This window comes from Carcharodon carcharias, chromosome 31 (genome assembly GCF_017639515.1).
Source record: "Carcharodon carcharias isolate sCarCar2 chromosome 31, sCarCar2.pri, whole genome shotgun sequence".
Lineage (NCBI taxonomy): Eukaryota > Metazoa > Chordata > Chondrichthyes > Lamniformes > Lamnidae > Carcharodon > Carcharodon carcharias.
The window spans coordinates 12,950,034-12,971,657 of record NC_054497.1 but is presented as its reverse complement, the minus strand read 5'-3'; the positions used below and the strand labels follow the sequence as shown (position 1 = coordinate 12,971,657).

At 45.7% G+C, this 21,624-nt stretch overlaps 2 protein-coding genes across 2 annotated transcripts in view; both read left to right on the top strand.

Moving 5' to 3' along the window:
- Window positions 1-1,320, top strand: part of LOC121271530 (SH3 domain-binding protein 1-like) — a 42,651-nt gene extending 41,331 nt beyond the window's left edge. Inside the window, exon 19 of the mRNA XM_041177511.1 lies at window positions 12-1,320. Within this exon, the coding sequence (XP_041033445.1) occupies window positions 12-67 (56 nt within the window). The 3' untranslated portion in view covers window positions 68-1,320. The remainder of the gene's footprint in view (window positions 1-11) is intronic.
- Window positions 1,321-7,333: 6,013 nt separating this feature from the next.
- On the top strand, window positions 7,334-21,116 carry LOC121271674 (28 kDa heat- and acid-stable phosphoprotein-like). Its single transcript, XM_041177808.1, has 6 exons — window positions 7,334-7,477; window positions 15,680-15,762; window positions 16,732-16,794; window positions 17,657-17,781; window positions 18,508-18,659; window positions 20,142-21,116. Exons 1-6 carry the CDS (start codon window positions 7,465-7,467, stop codon window positions 20,159-20,161), a joined length of 456 nt encoding a protein of 151 aa, XP_041033742.1. The 5' UTR covers window positions 7,334-7,464; the 3' UTR covers window positions 20,162-21,116.
- The last annotated feature ends 508 nt before the right edge of the window (window positions 21,117-21,624 follow it).

Here is a 21,624-nt window from a genome sequence, read left to right as displayed (position 1 = left end):
TTTCCCTGTAGGACCCCAGGAGCAGTTACCACCAGCCATCACAGAGGGCGCAAAGGAGCAATCATGATTCTATAAACTCAGTGTGGGATTGGTCAGCACCAAAGGCCAAGCAAGTCTCAAACATTTCATTGGTCCGCCCTTTGTTCAACAACCGTCAATGAGACGATTTCAAATTTTGGATCTGCCCTTTTGATTGGCCGGTTCACTTCCCAGAAACATCCAATCCGAGAGAGGCAGATTCTGCTGGTACCGGCAATAGAGTGGGGGGGAAAAAAAGTGCTATCGTTGAGGATGACAGCTGGGGAGGTTGGCGTGACGTAAAGATGCAACGATATCTATGCCAAGTGTGAGCTGGAAAATTCTCACACCTTGCAAGAGGTGAACATTCCAGGCCCAGACTGGCGCTCACTCCAACTGAAAACGATCCCCGCCATGGTACCAAATGATGCAGACCGGTGGAATTCCCAGATACGATTCCGGGATCTGTGAAGTTAGCTGATCTCGTTCAGAGGGAACCAGAAAAGAAAGAGCCTTCTGCAGCCCCTCTCCTTGTGATGTCCCCCAAATGCCTCACAACCAATGATGTACTTTTCGAAGTCACTGTTGTAATGTGGGAAACACGGCAGTCAAATTGTGCACAGCAAGATCCCACTAACAGCAAGGAGATAATCTGTTTTTGTGGTGTTGGTTGAGGGATAAATATTGTCCAGAGCACCAGGGAGAACTCCTGCCACTCTTCTTTGAAATAGCGGCATGGAATCTTGGGTGGTGGGCTGGGTAGTGCCAAAGGGCCTCAGCTTAAGGTCTCATCTGAAAGACAGCACCTCCAACAGTGCAGCACTCCCTCACTGGGAGTGTCAGCCTGGATTATGTGCTTAAATCTGTAGATTGGGGTCTTGAAGCAAAAATCTGAGGTCAGAGTGCTACCCACTGAGCCACGCCTGACGTCACGTTGGACACTACAGTTGGCGATAGCATCCTGGTGAGCAGAGCGGAAAACCTGCCACAATTCTTGGACTGGATCGCTATTCCGCGCACTTTGCTGGAAAGTGAATGGGCTTCTGGTGAGAATTGGACCTGGATCTCCCTTGATGCCCCTTTATTCAAACATTAATCTTATTCATCACTTAAGACACTGCCGTGTATTGTCACCCCTCTCCTCCTGGATGTCAAATTACAGAGAACCCTTTCCCCATCACCTTTAGTTTTGTACAGGTTCCCCATCTTATCCCTGTGTAAATATTATTTGAAGAGTATTTGAGTGTAAGTTAAGTATTCCTAATACTCCAATAAAAGAAAAGGACTCCCCCCAAAAGCAAACTTTTCTGACTGACAGCTTGTTTTGTGTGTGTTTTGTATGTGTATTGTGTGTTCACAGTGGCATTACTTGAATTTTGTAGGTGTGGCTCATGGAAGGAGCAACAGAACAGCATCAGGGGTGATGAAAAAAGAACAGAATGTGCCAGAAAAACTCAGCCGGTCTGGTAGCATCTGTGAAGAGAGAAACAGTCCAATATGACTTCTTTGGAACTGAAGAGAAGTAGGGATTTGATGGGTTTTATGTGGTTTTCTTTCATCATCCTGGGGGTTACGATTGACCAGAAACTGAACTGGACTAGCCATATAAATACAGTGGCTACAAGAGCAGGTCAAAGGCTAGAAATTCTGAGGAGAGTGACTCACCTCCTGACTGCCCAAAGCCTGTCCACCATCTACAAGGCACAAGTCAGGAGTGTGATGGAATACGCTCTACTTGCCTGGATGAGTGCAGCTCCCACAACACTCAAGAAGCTCGACACCATCCAGGCCAAAGCAGCCCATTTGATTGGCACCACACCCATCACCTCCAACATTCACTCCTTCCACCACCGATGCACAGTGGCAGCAGTGTGTACCATCTACAAGATGCACTGCAGCAACTGACTGAGGCTCCTTCGGCAGCTCCTTCCAAACCTGTGAGCTCTACCTTCTAGAAGGACAAGGTCAGCAGATAGATGGGAACACCACCAGCTGCAAGATCCCCTCCAAGTCATACGCCATCCTGACTTGGAAATATATTGCCGTTCCTTCACTGTCACTGGGTCAAAATCCTGGAACTCCCTCCCTAACAGCACAGTGGGTGCACCTACACCACATGGACTGCAGCTCACCACCACCTTCTCAAGGGCAATTAAGGATGAAAAATCAAAATGCTGGCCTAGCCAGCGACACCCATGTCCTGTGAAAGAATAAAAAGCTGTTGAAAAAGTGGGGAGGGGCAGATGGAGCAAAACAGAAGGTAAGGGATAGGTTAGAGAGTGGGGAAGATTAAATGACAAATGTGTCATGGAACATGTCAGGAGTGAAAGCAGACTCAATACCAGTCAAAGCCCAGCACAAGTCAAACTAAGTTGTTGATCTGTAGGCCCCTAACCAGCAGAGTAGAGGGTTTATATCACAAGCCCTGCCCAAGGTTTTTCCCTTTGCCCCCTGTGTGTACACACTGGGCCTCTATGCACACGCTCAATTTCTGAATAAGAAAAAACTTGCAGTTCTGTAGCATCTTTTACAGTTTCAGGATGTCCCAAAGCATTTTTGCAGCGAATGAAGTACTTTTTGAAGTGAAGCCACTGTTGTAATGTAGGAAATGTAGCAGCCAATTTACTCGAAGCAAGATCAGAAATGTGATAATGGCCAGATGATCAGTTTTAGTGACGTTGACTGGGGGATAAATATTTGACAAGGTTCCGGGAAGAGCACCCCATCTCTTCGCCCTTCAGTGGAAGAAGAAGGTCAGTGTGCACCAAGTGAACAGTGGATCTCAATAGACCAGGTTGGGAATTCTCAGCTGGAGTTTTACATTTCAGAGCCAGCAATGTAACTGGTCTCATAGTAGGATGTTTGTTGGTGGATGGTTTTTCTTGCCTTGCTCTCTTATCTTGAGCAAGTACTTCCTACTTGGGGACTGTTTGGTACGGTTTCAGAGTAACTTTTAAATAGTCATTATATCTCTGCTAGAGACCCACACAAAATTGCTTCCCAGTTGTTAATGTTTTATAAAAGATGTTCTTCAGGATTTGTTTACCAATCCCGCCACATGACCTGACCATTATGGCCATGCTTTCGTGATCAGAGCCAAGGACTGGGAACGGTAGCAATGTGGTCATGCTACTCGACTCATGGCTATGGGGAAAGGGTGGGGAGTGAGATCAGATGAGTTGCTCTTGCATGGAGCCAGCACGGACATGATGGACTGAATGGCCTCCTTCTATGTAACTATGCTATCATTCTAGTAATCCAAAGGCCAAGACTAATGCTCTGGAGTTTATAATCCCACCAGAGAGGCTGGGGAGTTTAAATTCAATTAATCAAATAAATAAAATGAATAAAAAGCTAGTCTCAAGAAACAATGAGATGGCTGTAAAAAAATTATCTGGTTAATTAAACTGCCGTCCTTATTTGGTCTTGGCCACATAAGTCACAGCAATGCTGTTGACTGCTAAATTCCCTCTAAAATGGCCCAGCAAGCCACCCAATTGTATCAAATCGTCTCAGGAAAATTAGATCACTATGGGTGCACCATTTTATTATCTATTGTCAGTTTTTACAACCACCACACGGACTGCAGCGCTTCAAGAAGGTAGCTCACCACTGCCTTCTCAAGGTCAGTTAGGAATATTAGTTAAATGGAAAAAGATTGCAGAACACTGAATACTGAGGGATCTGGGTGACCTGGTAACATGATTCAGGAAAGGTTTGTATGCAGGTACAGCAGGTGATTCAGAACGCAAATGGAATGCTATCATTTATTGCAAGGGAAATGGAATATAAAAGTAGGGATGCTTTGCTACAGGGCATTGGTGAGATCACACCTGGAGTACTATGTGCAGTTTTGGTCTTATTCAAGAAAGGATATAAATGCGTTAGAAGCAATTCAGAGAAGATTCACTCCACAGATTCCTGGGATGAACAGGTTATTTTATGAGGAAAGGCTGGGCAGGCTAGGCCTGTATCCACTGGAGTTTGGAAGAATGAGAGGTGATCTTATTGAAACATATAAGATCCTGAGGGGACTTGGCAGAGTGGATGCTGAAAGGATGTTTCCCCTTGTGGGAGAGACTAGAGCTGGGGGACACTGTTTAAAAATAAATGATCTCCCATTTAAGGTGGAGAGGAGAAGAAATTTTTTCTCTCAGAGGGTCATGAATCTGTGGAACTCTCTTCATCAGAGAGCAGTGGAGGCAGAGTCAAAGAATATTTTTAAGGCAGAGGTAGATATATTCTTGAATAACAAGGGAGTCAAAGGTTATTGGGAGGTAGGCAGAATGTGGGAATTGAGGCCACAATCTGATCAGCCATGATCTTGTTGAATGGCAGAGCAAGCTCAAGGGCTAAATGGCCTACTCCTGATTCGAATTTGTATGTTTGTATGAAACTCACCAAGGCTCCTTAGACAGCACCTTCAAAACCCATGACCACTACCTTCTAGAAGGACAAGGACAGCAGACACATGGGAACACCACCACCTGGAAGTTCCCCTCCAAGTCATACGCCATCCTGACTTGGAAATATATCGCCGTTCCTTCACTGTCGCTGGGTCACTGTGGGTGTACCTACACCACATGGACTGCAGCGGTTCAAGAAGGCAGCTCACCACCACCTTCTCAAGGGCAATTGGAGATGGGCAATTAATGCTGGCCTAGCCAGCGATGTCCAAATCCTGTAAATGAATGAAAAAAGATGTATGTATGAATGGCCAACAAATGCTGGCCTCATCAACAATGCCCACATTCCATTAATGAATGAAACTTTATGCTTAGCATGTCAGCTTTTTATTCAAGTACTTTAGCACTGATTTGCTGGAATGGTGCACCCAGGGTATTGGTGGCTGTAACAGAGATGCAGTTGGGCTGTCTCTCCTACCCACCAAGTCAGCCCCCCCACCCGACCCCCAATCATTCTGAGGGAAGTCGGGAGGCTTTGGAGGGAAGATCTCTGGAGGAAATGAGGCCCTGGAAACAAAAGTTTGATGTTTGGTGGTGGGGTCATGGTCCAGGGGGAGGTAGAAAGAAGTGTCTGAGAGTTGGCACTCAGCCTTTGTGAGGTAAAGGTCAGGATGCCAGAACAGCACCACCCTTGTCAGCAGGTTTGATAACAAAGTCAAGGCTGGACCTGAGAGAACGGAGTGCAGCAAGTTCAGAAAGAGACAGGTTGGAGTGGATCGGAGGAGCAAAGGAATTAAGATAGTCGATTTCACAGCAACAATTCTCAATGAAAAGAGCAAGAGCAGGTAAGAAGCCAGAAGGAAGGTTCCAGGTAGAGGGAGAACACCTGAGGCAGGTGAAAGGATCCGTTGAACAGTGTGGGGTGAGGACTTCTGCCCAAAGAAGTGGGCGCGGAGATGTAAGCAACAGAAGAAGAGATCAGCATCATGCTGAGCCTGAAATTCATTGAGGTGAGGGCGCAAGAGAGTGAAACAAAGTCACAGAACATTCAGCATCAGAAAACAGAAGGTCAAAGGGTATAGTGAATACACGGCACGAGCTGGGATTTGAAGAGGGGATGGGGTCAGAGGGAAGGGAAGGGTTGGAAAGTCCTGGATGGGCGTTGGTACCAATAAGGTGTTGGAGCTTGTGTTCCTTAATACCTGAAAGGAAGAGAAAAACTTTATTGTTAATGCATCTGATGAGATGAAACATGAAATGGAACTTGGGACAAGGGCAGCTATGATATAGGGGGAGTCAGTGCTGCTGGAGAGAGAGGATGAGTGTGTACATACGGCAGCACATGGCACTGAGTCTGGACCTCAGGATGCAGCAAGAACAGCAGTCCGAGGAACGTTGTATGTCCCGGAGATACCTGTAATCCTGGGTAGATTTGAAACATGAGGGGTGCAACTTCAGTTGGAATCCACGTGGGGTAAGTTGAAGATGAAAACAGTCGCTGAGGAAAGAAGTATGGCACCAGGAGGGAAATGGAAGGCAATGAATGTGAACAGGACAAAAGAGATAAACGGAAATCCCAACGAAGAGAGGAGCAGAACTTCTTCAAGATTACATTCCTGGAAGAGAAGTGGCAGTGAATTAAACACTAAAATAAAGGCAAAACACTGTGGATGCTGGAAATCTGAAATAAAAACAGAAAATTCAGCAGTTATGGCAGCATCTGTGGAGACAGAAACAGAGTTAAAGTTTCGAGTCCATATGACTCTTCTTCAGAGCTGAAGATAGGTAGAAATGTGAAATAAAAACAAAAAATGCTGGAAAAACTCAGCAGGTCTGACAGCATTTGTGGAGAGGGAAACAGAGTTAACGTTTCAAGTCTGTATGACCCTTCTTCAGAGGTAGAAATGTGATGGATTTTATATGTTGAAGAGCGGGTGGAGCAGGTGGAGTAAATAGAAGGTCAGGGATAGGTGGGAGCTCAAGAGAGATTTGACAAAGATGTCATGGATACAAGACGAAGGGAGTGTCAATGGGAGTGTTAAAAACTAAGCAAGGTGCTAATAGTGGAATAAAGGTCAGATAGCAGAATGTGTCAACCGCAGAATAAGGGACAGCACTCTCTGAAAGCAAAACAAGACCTGCTGAGTTTTTCCCTCAGAAGGAAAAAACGGTTCGGACCAATACTCTTATTTCCCGCTTTTTATTGGTGTTCCATTTTAAGGTATTCAAGGCCAGTTCGCACCAGTATTCTTATTTCCCAGCTTTTACTGGGTTTTTTTCCCCCCCCCTTCGTCTGTTTTTATTTTACATTGCATCACCGTTGGCAACCCTGGGGGTTGGGCTGTCTCTTTCCCACCCCATACCCAGCCTGCCACCACCCCCCCCCCCCAACACCACACTGCCCCCTGCAATCATTGAGAGTGGTCAAGGAGGGTTTGTTGGATTTTGCTCTGAGGAGCCTCAGTTGCCCGTCTTGGGGAAGACTCCAGCTCAGGGTGGTTCCCTGTGGGTCCTTCGCAATGGGCATTGGGACCCTTCGTGCCAAATTGGCTGAATCTTGCATGTGTTGCCCCCGTAAAACAAATTGGCTAAGTCTTGACCCCTTACCCAAATGGGTCAAAGGTTGAGGTCAACCCTCCCCTCACTGGCCAATCACAGCCCAGCCTTGCTGACCAACGTCATCCGCCCTCCATTATATTTTTATCAATGAGACGTGGTGTCTGGTACCATGACGATCTTTCAGGCGATTGGCTGAAGCCCCCTGTCAATCAGTTGACGTCCAGCGAGGGGGGGGCGAGGCGGGTCGGCGGGAATCCCGGCTCTCTGATTGGATGAGCCGTGCGATGAGGTAACCCGGACCCCAATTGGTGGCACGGGCTGTCAGTCGGCGCTGCGGGCGGAAGTTGCCTCAACTTCCGGCGGATTGTGAGAGGCGGGGTAGAGAGAGGGAGAGTGTGAGTGTCGCTGATCCCGCCGAGTGAGAGGGAGAGCGCGCAGCTGCCCGGCTTTCGCTTCATCGACTCGAGTCGCTGCCGCCGCGATGCCGCGGGGAGGTGAGAGCGGCGCCGGGGGCTTCGGAAACACGTCGCCTTTCCCACCGGGGAGCGGGGGCGGGTTTAACCCGGAGGCCGAGGCCCGGGAGATGGTGGAGCCCATAGCAACCCCGCGGTTGGTTGGTTGGTTGGGGGGGGTTAGTGGAAAGGCCCTTAGCAACCTCGTGGGGGCGGGGTGGAGTGGAAATAGCCATAGCAACCCCGGGGGGGGGGGGGTGGAAAGAGCCATAGCAACCCTGGGGGGGTGGAAAGAGCCGTAGCATCCCCGGGGGGGTGGAAAGGGCCATAACAACCCCGGGGGGGTGGGAAAGGCCATAACAACCCCGGGGGGGTGGGAAAGGCCATAACAACCCCGGGGGGGGTGGTGGGAAAAGGCCATAACAACCGCGGGGGGGGTGGAAAAGGCCATAGCAACCCCGGGGTGGGGGGGTGGTGGAAAGGGCCATAACAACCCCGGGGGGTTGGAAAGGGCCATATCAACCCTGGGTGAGGGGGTGGAAAGGACCATAGCAACCCTGCTGGGGGAATGTTGGTGGGGGGGTTGTCCCCATAGCACTCCTGGGACTGGGGTGGGGGTGGGATCTGTAGTGCCCTGGGGGAAGGTGGCCATTCAGCCCAAGGAGTGCAGTCCCATGGTGTCCTCGGAGGAGACTATAGCAGCTGAAGTTGGCGCAGTGGCAATAGTCTGAGGTGACGTGGAGTGGGGGGCAACTTGATGACGGGGGTGGGTTTGAGGTTTTGCTCGTGTGTCGAAGGTCTCACTGGAAGTGGAGGCAATTGGGGTGGGGGGTTAGAGTTATCATGAATTAAAAGTAATTACTGTTGAATATCTGATTGGAAATCTCTAACACTTGAATTTAAAAGATTTTAAGCTTAGGGGTACTGGTGAGCTTTGGAGTGACAGTATTGATGGTCAATATCTTCCTTTACCCTCCCCATCCTCTGCACTGATTCAGGAGTACAATCATATGTGGTTGCTCCCACTGCCTTCCTCCTTATCTGGTACATGTGCTTCCATTGACATAAATTAGTCTTGTGGTGTCTGCCTTGTCTCCTACTCTCCACCCACCCACTACAAAATTTATACTCTTTGGAAATGAACCTTAATATTTAAGGAGTGAAATTTCTACCAGAAGATGGCTGTTGTGTGTCTGAGTTTTGTGCCCTGAGGGAGCTGAAGGTTCCTTTACATACAACCCATCTCTAAGATTTAAAATGAGGCACTCAAGGCTATGGTATGTGTGAGTCAGCAGTTGGAAGGGTGGCAGTAAGATGGAGCTGTACTCTTTGTAACTGGCCTCCCCTCGTGTTTGTGAGCTACCAGTCTCTTCTTCCATTGGAACATTTCACTTTATTGAGTCATTTTGTGGCCAGCCTTTTTCAAAACTATTTTAACATCAGAATTTTAAAAAAATAAATCTCAACTTCAGAGTTATTTGTGGACACATTTGATGGCAGAATTATTATTGAAGGTTTTATCAGAATTGGACCCTGAAGTGGCAGTGATATTAAATAAACAAATAACGCTTAGCTGATCTGAAAATGCTTCTTTTTTTGATGTTGTGTTGAAGGCATAATCCATTTCTTAGCATTTGTTAAAACTGCACAAATTTTCAGGAAAACTTGTTAAGCTTTGTGTGCTAGCTAGCATTCCACAGTGTGATTTCAGGGTCTTGGGAACTAAGCATTTTAATTGGTGCCTAATCAGAGCTAGAAGATAGATTTGTGGCTTTTGTAATTATTTTAACCAGTGCCCCATCAAAACGTGAATCTACTTAGTGTGGAAAGTTTGCCTGCCAGAGTGCTGCCTCCTGTTGAGCCCATTTACCGGTGTCTTAAGTATTACTAAAGTCCACATTGATTCTCTTACCTGGAGCTGGGAAAATGTATAAATTTTGCTTCCAGTTTCCACCCCTCCATCACTTTCAATGGTCCATCTCTGACACTTCCCTTCCTTGACCCCTCCGTCTCAATTTCTGGTGATAGACTATCCACCAATATTCATTACAAGCCCACCGACTCCCACAGCTACCTCAACTATAGCTCCTCACACCCTGACTTCTATAAGGACTCTCATCCCATTCTCTCAGTTCCTTCGCCTCCGTCACATCTGTTCTGATGATGCCACTTTCCAAAACAGTGCTTCTGACATGTCTTCTTCCTTCCTTAACCGAGGTTTCCCACCCATGGTAGCTGACAGGGCCCTCAACCATGTCTGACCCATCTCCTTCCTAGAACCATGATAAGGGTCCACCTTGTCCTCACTTTTCACCCCACCAGCCTCTGCAATCAAAGGATCATCCTCCACCATTTCCACCAACTTCAGCATGATGCCACCACTAAACATATCTTCCCTTCACCCACCCCCCACCCCCCGTCGGTATTTTGTAGGGACTGTTCACCCCGGGACACCCTGGTCCATTCCTCCATCACCCCCAACACCTCAACCCTCTCCCATAGCACCTTCCCATGCAATCACAGAAGGTGCAACACCTGCCCCTTTACTTGCCCCCTCCTCACCACCCAAGGGCCCAAATACTCCTTTCAAGTGAAGCAGCACTTCCTTCAATTTGGTCTACTGCATTCACTGCTCCCAATGCGGTTTCCTCTAGGTTGGAGAGACCAAACGCAGACTGGGTGACCGCTTTGCGGAACACCTTCAGTCTGTCCGCAAGACCTCCCTGTCGCTTGCCATTTCAACACAGCACCCTGCTGTCATGTCCACATGTCCGTCCTTGGCCTGCTGCAGTGTTCCAGTGAAGCTCAACACAAACTGGAGGAACAGCACCTCATCATCTGAATAGGCACTTTACAGCCTTCTGGACTTAACACTGAGTTCAACAACTTCAGACCATGAACTCTCTACTCCCCCCGCACCCCCCCTTTTTTCCATCCCCCTTTTTTCCATATTCATTTTTATTGTTTTAATTTTTTTCCACTTATTTTCATTATTATTTTAAAAATTTATTTCCATTCTCATTCATTGTTTTATCCCCAGCTTTTAACTTATTTTTGATATTTCTTCCCACCACCGTCCCCACTCCACCTCCACTAGTGCCACCTGTCACTTTCCAGAGTGCGTACCCTGGTCTGGCCATTATCACGTTTTGCTTTCTTAATTTCACCATTAGCACCTCCTTTAGCCAGTACCACCATCATTAACAACTCTTTGACCTTTTGTTTATGACATCTTTTGCCATCTCTCCTTTGCCTCCACCTATCGCTGGCCTTCTATCCAGCTTCACCATTTCCACACCCCCTTAACCAGTATATTTTTCACCAAATTTCTACCTCCCTTTAGATATGAAGTCATATGGACTTGAAATGTTAATTCTGTCTCTCTCTCTCCACGGATGCTGTCAGACCTGCCGAGTTTTTCCAGCATTTTTTGTTTCCATTTCAGACTTCCAGCATCTGCAGTATTTTGCCTTTACTTGATTATAAATCATATTTCTTCATTTTTGATAAGTGAAACAGCGGTTTCTGTCAAGGCCTTGTAGGTTACCAACAAATGAAACTTATGTTTGGACATCAGGACTAGGCTCTTCCTTAGCCACACCACATCCCCCCCACTCTCCTGGGAGAGGCAGAAAAACCCCGAATTAAGGTCTGGGAAATTCAGAATATTCCTCTTCAACCCCCTTAAGTGATTAAAACCTCCAGGCGATTACATTGCCCAAGCGTGCACTAATGGTTAATCTACTTTGCTTTCATTCAGTGTGATCTCAGTCCAGCAAGGAACTGGCTCAGTTCTCTCTCTGAGAGCCTCACCCTTTCTTATTTTAATTTGTGTCAGCTTGGCTTGGTTAGTGGCTCCCTCACCTCTGAGTTAGAAGGTGATGGGTTCAAGGACTGTAGCTCGTGTAGTGATGCTCCCATGTAGCACCGAGGGAGTGTGGTACTGTCAAGTACCACCTTTTGGATAAGATATCAAATTGAAGCCCGATCTATTCCTTTCAGGTAAACCTTAGGGCTCCAAGGTGGTATTAGAAACCTGGAACAGTGTGTGTCCTGGCCAACATGTTTCCCTAACCAACGCTAGGGGAAAAATTGGATGAGCCATGCATTAATCTCACTTAGTTGTGGAATCTTGCTGAGCAGCAAGTGGCTGCCAAGTGATTCATTGGCTCGGATGCCTTAAGGATTTTCTTTCTCCCTCATCTGCTGAAGTACCAGCAGGAAAAAGATGAAGGAAAAATTCTGCTGGGTGAGAGCAGGAGACCTATAAATAAGCATTCATGGGCACCTAGAATGATGTTTGTGACAGCTGCTTATTTTGTTTGTTATCCAATTGGCCTAGGTTAGTTCTGTGACTACAGCATGGTATACAGCAGAACCCACTCAATCACAACAGCTCAGAACAATCATGCAAATGACAATGAAATGGGGATTTCTATAAAGGGGGAAGTATCAAATGACAGCTGGACTTGTACATGGCCCACCTTTGTTTAAATTTAGTACAAGATGTGTTAATAAAGTGTAACATTGTTAACTACAACATCTGAAAGGTGAATAGAGAATGACAGCTTCAAAGTTAAAGTGTCTCCTCACTTTATTTTGCTGCTGAGAATTGATTATTTTTTTGGAGACCAAAATTCGTCAGCTTCCAGTTTCCCCAGCAGTGAATAAAATTCATTGAGCGTTTCACTAACTGTTGACTCAACAAATCTACCTCTTTCTAACTTCAGGCATTTGCAGCTCCTGCAGACCTTCACCGAAATCCTCTGGCTCTGAGTCAGAGAAGACACTATTCCTGCATTGGACCTCTTTCCACACAAAATGCTTTGCTTTCTCTTTCAATAAGCAGCCATCAAGCTAGACTTCCTGAGCTCTTCCATGATTAAAGCAACTTCGTGCGCATTGACCCATTGGCTCTTTCACTTCTGGTTCCCGTTCTTTTCTAGTCCTTCAAGATATGTTTTTCTTTTCAGAATTCTGTAAATCGGAGACCCAGGAATGCCAAGCTTCTGTGTGACCAGCTTTCCTGATCCTCAAATGAAAGCGAAACACTGCAGGTTTGGCAGCATCTGTGGAGAGAGAAACACTTGACGTTTTGACTAGAATAATCTTAAGAACTGCAGCTCTGACGAAGTCTTATTCAACTCGAACTGTTAACTCTGTGTGTCTTTCTCTGTCTCCACAGATGTTACCAGATCTGCTGAGTTTTTCTAGCACTTACTGTTTTTAGTTTCCAGAACATCCACTTGCCTGTGTAGCGACACGTTTCCCACTTTATTTTTTTGTTGCCCCATCTGGAAATTTATTTTGTCCTTCTCCCTTCCCCACACTGATGGAACACACTTCAACCCAGTTATTGACCACACTGACCAATGAACCTGATCAGATTAAGACAAAAGTCCCCGCTTCAAAGACAACTGGTTTCCATTAAAGTGAGATTCCTGTGCATCGTGTGCATACATAACTGGGAACAGTAATAAATTAAACATCAGTAAAACCAACTTTTCACAGTCGGAAGTATGAGGGTGGTGGGGATTTCAAGGCTTTAAGGTTGTGTTAAAGGGAATCCCTATTAAGTGATTTATAAATAAACAGATAAAGCTGTACAGTGCAGATAACCCAACGTGTATGAAAAGAGCTGTAGGATTTGTGGAAGAATAGGATTGGATGATTATTAAAAATGCCTATGTGACAATTAAATCCTCATAAAGCACTGTGATTCAAATTGTGTCGAAATTGTTGGATTATTTGTGGATTACATTTAAATGACAATCTAGAGTTTGATGTCATGGATGATTTGCCATCAGGGAGTGATTTCAAGGTTCAAGTTGCTTCATGCAGGCTTAATGAGGTCATGATCAATATGGCTTTTGAATTCACTGTCCCCATTTTATCAAGGGTTAGAACCTCTCGTCAATCCTATTGCTGAAACAGTGGGAACAAAACAAAAGAGAATAAATATGGGGTAATAGCAAAGTAGCAAGCAACGTTAGAGGTCATAGATTAAAGGGGAAGGAAAACAAGAGTGCTTTTTAAGCACTCTGCGTTTTGTATACATAACCATTACACATACAGTTCTAAATCAAAAACACGGTAACTGTGAGATTGCAAGAATACTTGCCCTAAAAAAGCCACGGTGACATCATTAACTTGTACAGTGTCTTCTCTTCACCCCTGCCGCACCCCCAACAGAGGCAGCTCCAGGTGGTGGACTCGTTTAACCAGGGTCTTTACAGATTGTTGTCTTTAACATCCATAGTGATAATTTCAGAAAGTGGATCTTGGTGGTTTTCTTTGCGGTTCAGTTATAAGTGGATTGTACAGAATGCAGTATCTATCTTCTCTCAAGGATCTGACTGTGGCCATATGTGTTACAGAATCTCTACAAGCCCACATCAATAGCATAATCAGTTCCTCATGCTGAATATCATTTAAAATGTATGAAGGCCACAATAAAATTTCTGTTTTTATTCTTACACGGGATGTGAGCATCACTGGCTAGGCCAGCATTCATTGCCCATCCCTAATTGCCCTTGAGAAGGTGGTGGTGAGTTGCTGCCTTGAACCACTGCAGTCCATGTGGTGTAGGTACACCCACAGTGCTGTTAGGGAGGGAGTTCCAGGATTTTGACCCAGTGACAGTGAAGGAACGGTGATATATTTCCAAATCAGGATGGTGTATGACTTGGAAGGGAACTTGCAGGTGGTGGTGTTCCCATGCATCTGCTGCCCTTGCCCTTCTAGGTGGTAGAGGTCAAAGGTTTGGCAGGTGTTGTCAAAGGAGTCTTGGTGAGTTGTTGTTTTATAGTTGTTGCAAAGTGTCCTAGTAGGTTAGCATTCCTATCAATATTACATTGGGATGAAATTGTCCTGAAAATATGTTTTGCACATTAATTCCTGGCATCCCCAATTGGTTAAGTTTTGTCAACTTTATGCCAGTGAAATAAGAAAGTATCAGAGAAATTAGTGAAGAAAGAGCTTGCATTTGCATAGCATCTTACAGACCTCAGGGTGTCCCAGAGCTCTTTACAGTCAGGTAAATACTGAAGAAGAGTCATACGGACTCAAAACGTTAACTCTGTTTCTCTCTCCACAGATGCTGTCAGACCTGCTGAACTTTTCCAGCAATATCTGTTACTTCAGATTTCCAGCATCCGCAGTATTTTGCTTTAAATACTTTTTGGTGTGACTGTTGTAACTTCAGAATTACAGCAGCCAATTTGTGCACTGAAAAGCCCCACGAGCACCTGTGCGATAATGGCTAGGCCTCTGTGTTCCAGGTGTTTGTTGAGAGATAAATATTGGCCAAACACCAGGAGTGCCCCCAGCCCTTCTTTGAATGGTGGTCATGGGACCTTTTACATCTACCTAAGAGGGAAGATGAGCCCTCATTTTAGTGTCTCATCTTCAAGCAGTGCAGCCCTCTCTTAGCCCTGAGACTGGAAGTGTTGGCATGAATTTTGTGCTCAAGCTTCCAGAGTGGGAGATAGCTTCTGACTTGCAGGCGAGCGTACTGCAGAAGTCGTGAAAGTAAGAACTGAGGACAAGAATCACGGAATCAGGAGCCCGTTTGGTCCATCGTGCCTGCACTGGTTCTCCAAATGAGCTGGCTCGCAGTTTATTTCGGTTTAAATTGATACTAAACCTGCAATATAAATTAGCGAAGGAAGACCTGCTGGTTTCCATAGTTTTTTTTTAAACCCTGCATAAAATGCAAAGCAGGAAATCTGATAGCTCTTTGGCCTTGATTTCAATATTTACAAGAAAGAGGATTCTTACCCCTCCCTGATTAAATTTTGAACTCTGGAGGCAGCCCTACATACATCTGTAACCAGGCACTTGCACTGGTCTCTCTGGAGCAGGATGGTTAAACCCAACGTAATTTCTATAAATATATTTCTAACTTGCATTTCTGTACCATTATATGACCACTTTCCAGCCAATTTTGGTGTATCATTGTAATGTAGCTGGAGGATGAATACACACAATTATCATTTAAAAATAACATTTTTAAAAATTATCTTGCGATTATGGTAAAAATCTGTTTCCACAGTTACAAGACTAGGAAACCTGCTTTATTTAAGAGCGTAACTAAATATTGAGCAATTTTGTCCCAATTGGAAATCGCTGACAGCAAGCCCTGAACACACTGAACTTGCACAGATTTCAGACCTTGCCTACATGCTGTCCCATCTGCTTGTTTGCAGCTTCTAACGGGAATATTTTTTTCTTCAATCCCTTCAGGTAAACGAGGCCACAAGGGGAGGGCGAAGCAGTTTACAAACCCAGACGAGATTGATGCTCAGATGAAAGCGGAGAAAGAAAAGGCAAGTTTCTGGCAGCTGTAACTGAGTTGTTAAACCACATGTGGACACCCGCACACTTTGCATGTCGGGCACACTGAGCCATTGAGGCTCCAACAGCTTGCATTTATACGGCGCCTCTAATGTAGTAAAGCACCCCCTAGGCATTTCCCAACAGAGGAGCGTTAGCAAATGATTTGACACCAAGCCGCGTGTGATATTAGGTCAGTGACTGACAGAGGTAGATTTTAAGGAACAGCTTAAAGGAGGCAAGGATAGTGGAGAGGTTTCCAAAAGCTACCTGCAACTCTAGGCCTTTTGTGATGGAATACACCTGAACCTTTCCTGTTGTTCAGACTCAGTATAGCATCTACATTGAAATTTGAATTGAGATTGAGCTGGGGGGAGTCAAAGAGGATGAAGAGACTGCAATAGGGTATGGAGGCATTGGCCTTTCACTTCCTGAAGCCTGAATTCAAAGCCAGTCTAAATTGTTAGAATGTGAACTCCTCTCCATCTGACCATTGTGAAGTAAGTTGGGGGCAGTCTTGCTGCCATGAGCACGAGTCCAGCTGGCACTGAAATGTTGGGATAGAAGGAGTTTTACTCTGCATCAATGTTGTACCTGACCCAGGAGTGCTTTGCCTAAAATGCGTTCTTCTCAAACGTTTTTTGTTTCAAAAGATATAATTTTGCAACATGTTAGCACTTTTTTTGGGACAGTATTCAGCCCAATTCTTTGCGGGTGCTGCAAAGTTGGTCTTAACCAGCAACTAAACTCAAAGGAGAATGCTACATTGGCCCACTAGGAGTATTGGTGTTGGTTTTAAGGATGTTTTACAACTAACATGGTACAGACATTGGAACAAGTGGAGATTTTTCTACTCCACTGTTTGATGCCCCTCACCTCCCTTCCTCCTCTGGATTAGATAATTCACTGGTTGAATCCACCTGTTGCCGTCAAGCTAATGAGTTCTGTTTTTAAACCTATAGACAAAAGATCTGCCAGAAAATGCAAGTGACCCCGATTCTGACAGCAGTGAAGATGACTCTGAGGTGAGTGCCCTAAAAGGGGTAGTTCTGTCCTTTTTGCTTTTTCTACCCAGGTTCTGCTACCTGCGCCCACCCCCCACCAATCCGCAGCGACTGAGTGTTGGAGGCTTCACTTGGGTCAGTTATTACCTAATCCCTTCACATGTATACTAACTTGTTTCAGAATGATTTAGTTGCGTTTTCTACCATCAATTATTGTCCCCTTTCCCCGACCATGCCTCCACCTCACTGCTCACTCCCAGATTGGATCTTATTATTGTGCAGTTCTTCTGCCTCCCTCTGGGAGCTGATTTGTGCAGCTCCATTCTTCATTTCTGAGCCCGAACAGTGGCTGGCTGATCGGATGAACGGTGTGATGTTCTGAGATGGGTCTCTGTTTGTAGAACTAAACGGTTTGAGCTGGTATTGCTAGTTGTGAAGCCCACACTCCCAGCTAGAGTATTGGTCAAAAACTACATGCCAACGTTTCGCAGAATGATGGACTTGGGCCTGTGCCTCCGATTTCCCTGTGCAGTGAATTCCTCAGTTATCAATTGGGGCTCAGGTCCTCTCCTATCCCCACCTGAAGGAATATTTGCCCTATCCTGTAATATCTGAAGGGCCACTGTCAACCTCATAGAGGCAGAAGAGCTGAAATAGCCAATCATTGCTTGTTGCAATATCACCTGCGGGCATCAGTATCCAAATAAAAGGACAGATTAATGTTTTGGATGCAGGCAGTATTTTTTTAAAGTGGACTGTGGGTATACGTTAGATTTCTTTTCCCCTTTGTTTGGAGCGGAGAAATAATTCTTGGGCTGTTTGAAGTGGGTTTGATGAAGGAATTATGGTGAGATCTGAATCTTTTTCTTTTCTTTGATCCCAGCCCAAGAAGAAAGGAGTTGAAGGTTTAATAGAAATAGAGAACCCCAACCGAATAGTACAGAAAAACAAGAAAATAACTGCTTTGGATCTCAATCCCCCTAACCGTGAGCTGAGCAGGCGAGAAAGGTAAGAAGATGATTCAGTCTCATGTCACATTTGCAACACGTTATGTTTAATGATTTCTCTCAGCCTAACTGGCAATGTAACCTATTCTCTGTTAGTAAATGTCATATAGAACACGTCCACCACAAACTTGGTACCGTCATCACCTCTCCACCCCTCTCCTGGCCCACTCTTTTGGGATGAATTAGTTTACAGCCGTGGCGTTCTGTTGGATCCCTTGCTGGGTTTGTCTCTATTCTGAAGGCATTGCCCATCTCCACCCTCCGCTTTAGCCCATCTGTCAGTGAGGCACTCCTTTGCAGCACTTTTGAGTCTGGAAGTGACACTGCTCTCCTGACCAGCCTCTTATCATCTACTCTCCCTAAACTTCAGCTCATCCAAAACTGTCCGTATCCCATCACATAGCAAGTCTCATACCCATATCTTTCCTGCTTACCTCCCTGCCCCCTACATTTTAAAGCAGATCTCGCTGTATCCTATTTGGTTCCTCTGCTTATACATTAAGGTAGGCCTTTCTCCAAAGAGAAGTCACAAGAACACATTCTCTTAAAGGCTTGCTGTTATTTATCTCCAGTGTTTGTTTAATGAATTTAGAAACTAGCTCCTTACGGTCCAGCAGTCAGAATGTAACTGAGCCATTAAGCCAAAACATTACACAAGACTAACATGAATTTTGTTTAATTTCTTCCCCCTCCTTCCTCACCCGGCCCTTATATAACCACTTCCCAGGGAAGAGATAGAGAAACAGCAAGCACGGGAGAGGTATATGAAACTCCACCTGGAGGGTAAAACTGAACAGGCACGTGCTGACTTGGCACGGCTCGCTATCATCCGGAAGCAGAGGGAAGACGCAGCCAAGAAACGGGAGACTGAGAAGAAAGGTCAGTGAGAGTCTGTCTGTTCAATGCTAGACTGGCAGCAGGGATTTGAACTGGCTACCAAGGGCAGGAAATTGTGGGGAGCTTTGGTTGCGGGTGGGGGGGGGGGGGGGGGGGGGGGGGGGGGGGGGGGGGGGGGGGGGGGGGGGGGGTGATATGGAGAGAGCAGGTAGTGTTGGGTGGTGGCGTGCACATGGAATCTGCACCTTGGTGGCTGCACCTGAATTAACAGGAGACAAAGTAACATGGGGGAGAGGTGCAAGTCTCCTTTGCCTGGCTGTAAATGCCACAAACAAAGGAGTTTTGATCTAATATGGCTACTGGTGAATCCTTCCCTCCTGTAAAGAGCAGTGGCCTCTAATAGGCTTCTTACCAAAGTGGATGAGATCACGGAGCTCTGGAGTGGGGGGTTGGGGAGGAATTGAAGCTCTTTGTCCATGCCAACTTCATTGATTTTCACTTTAGAGTGTGCTGAAGATTTCCCCTGCTGTAGGGCAGCATTACCATTGAAGCTGTATCCACTTTGACCACAAAAAAGTGCAGCACTGCCATTGCACCTTTCCTCTGTCCATATTTGAGTGGTGTGGAGAGTGGCGAAACATTAGGGTGAAGTACTGATGTTTACAGGCCTGTTGCAGTTGGAGGGAGCAATTTTGGGAGATGGGTTAAGATCATCACGCTAACTATCTTGCTGTGTTATATTTCTCCACCCCCCTCCAATCATAGTGTATCGATTCCAATGCATTAAAAGCCTAGAGTCAACACGCAACCTCAGATGCTGGGGCTGTAATCCTGTGGGACGGCTGCACTGTCCATTTAAAGTGATTGCTGACATGTCGAAACAAGGGGGCATGAGCAAGAGGCCAGAATTGGGGGAACGACAGGCATTTTGAAGGATTGTCTAAGGAGGTTACACACTGAGGCAGGGACCAGGCCACGGAGGGATTTGAAACCAAAGATGAAAGTTTTCATTTTGAGATGTTGCTGGGTCGGGAGCCAGTGTAAATCAGGGTGTCCGGGGGTGATGGAAGAACGGAATTATGGAAAGGTGCTGTGGCTTTACGCTGGCACCATCAGCTCCCAGTGCACAATCTCCCACCATCAGCTTTCCAAACACTGCCCCACACACCCCACCCCCCCAATAAATAACTGGACACAGTCTTCCACGCTACCCCTGGTACTATGGCACAGAGACGACAATGCATGAATGCGTGTGTATGCACAAAAAAGCTACTGCATGTAGATTGCAATCCTGAGCCTCGAGGTTGGGGTGAGGGGGTGCGGAGAGAGAAACTTTAAAAGGTGGCATAAAATGGAGACTTTGAAAATTTCTAGTGCTGATGGTGCAGTTAAAGTGTCTGATTGCTTGGCATGCAAAAGGATAACTTTTTCTTTTACTCTCTCTCTCTCTCTCTCTCTCTCTCTCTCTCTCTCCACCTTTCTCTCTTTCCCCCAACCCAACCACCTCCCCTCTTTTTTTTTCAGGAAAAGAAGCAAAGGCCTAGTGCTGAGTCAGCCCGACAGATTCATCTGGTAACTTGGAAGGGACAGGCTGGGGCAGTCAGACTGTCTGCTCCCACACGGCTCATCTCCTCAGCCCATCGCAAACAAAAAAAAATAACCACAAAAAAAAACCCCACCCATCACACCACATGCTGCAACTGGGTCCGGCCAGAAGGGGAAATGCCTTGTTTGAATTTTTACTCTTCTGGTAGCCATGAATAAACGGGTGTTTTTTTTAATCCAGCCGCGTGCTTTTAGAAGCACCATTGGCATTCGGTGAAACGAAGACTGAAAGACTTGCGATTGTTTAAAAGGAAGTGCCATGGTCTGTCGGCGCTGAAACAAGTTCGGGGGTTCAAATAAGTAGCACGACTTTGGATACCCCCTGCATTGCCCAGGTCCCACCAACTACAGGCCTGTTATGAGCTCCAAGTTCACCGCCCTTCCATCTCATTGTCAGCTTTCATAAATTTATTAATAGTGGAACTAAGGTAACCCGGATTATATTTTGGGGGAGGGGTGCAGGTGAGAATTGCTTGTAAAGGAAAATACCTGCTGTACATCTGTGGCTGATTACAAATTGGTCTTGTCGGCAAAAGTTCCGTGAGCATATTGTTTCAGGGAGGGGTGGGGGACAATTAAATGATTGGCTTCACTAAACTTCCAGGCGTATTTTGATGGCATAACAAGGCTACAGGACTGTTCCAAGGGTGTGGTTTTGTTTTTTAGGGTGAATTACCGGTGCTGTTGAGTCTGCGTTTTCTCTTCTCTTTTTTTAAAAATTTTATTTGAACTCCTATTTTCATCACTTTTTTCACTTGCAGAGTCTGGGTGTTTTTTTCCTTTCATTACTTTTTAGTGCGAAACTTGGCGTGCCAGTATATTTGCAAGCTTCATTGGTTGATGGTGCTATGAGCTAATTAAAATAAGGAACTGCCTCTGTAGAGGGAAAGGTCAGAGGCTGTTGTTATGCAGACATTGTAAATGGAAAGTTACTTTTTATTTTCTGCCTGTGGGCAGGATGGGAAGTATATCTCATTTCTACACTCGCCTGTCCCCTTGTTTATTTTCTGTGCCTGTTTACTTTTGACCACAGCTTTGTTTGTGGGAAAATTGGGTGGTTCAGTTCTTCTTGACTCTCCACGAAGATTACAAAGGAAAAGATCACAAGTGCTGAAAAACTGAAATGTAAACAGCTTTCCAATCTAAACTTCCCAGATTCAATATGATAAAAGCAAAAAACTGCGGATGCTGGAAATCCAAAATAAAAATACCTGGAAAAACTCAACAGGTCTGGCAGCATCTGTGGAGAGGAACACAGATAATGTTTCGAGTCCGTATGACTCTTCAACAGAACTAAGTGAAAAGAGAAGAGAGGTGAAATATAAGCTGGTTTAAGTTGGGGGGGTGGGACAAGTAGAGCTGGATAAAGGGTCAGTGACAGGTGGAGATAGCCAAAAGATGT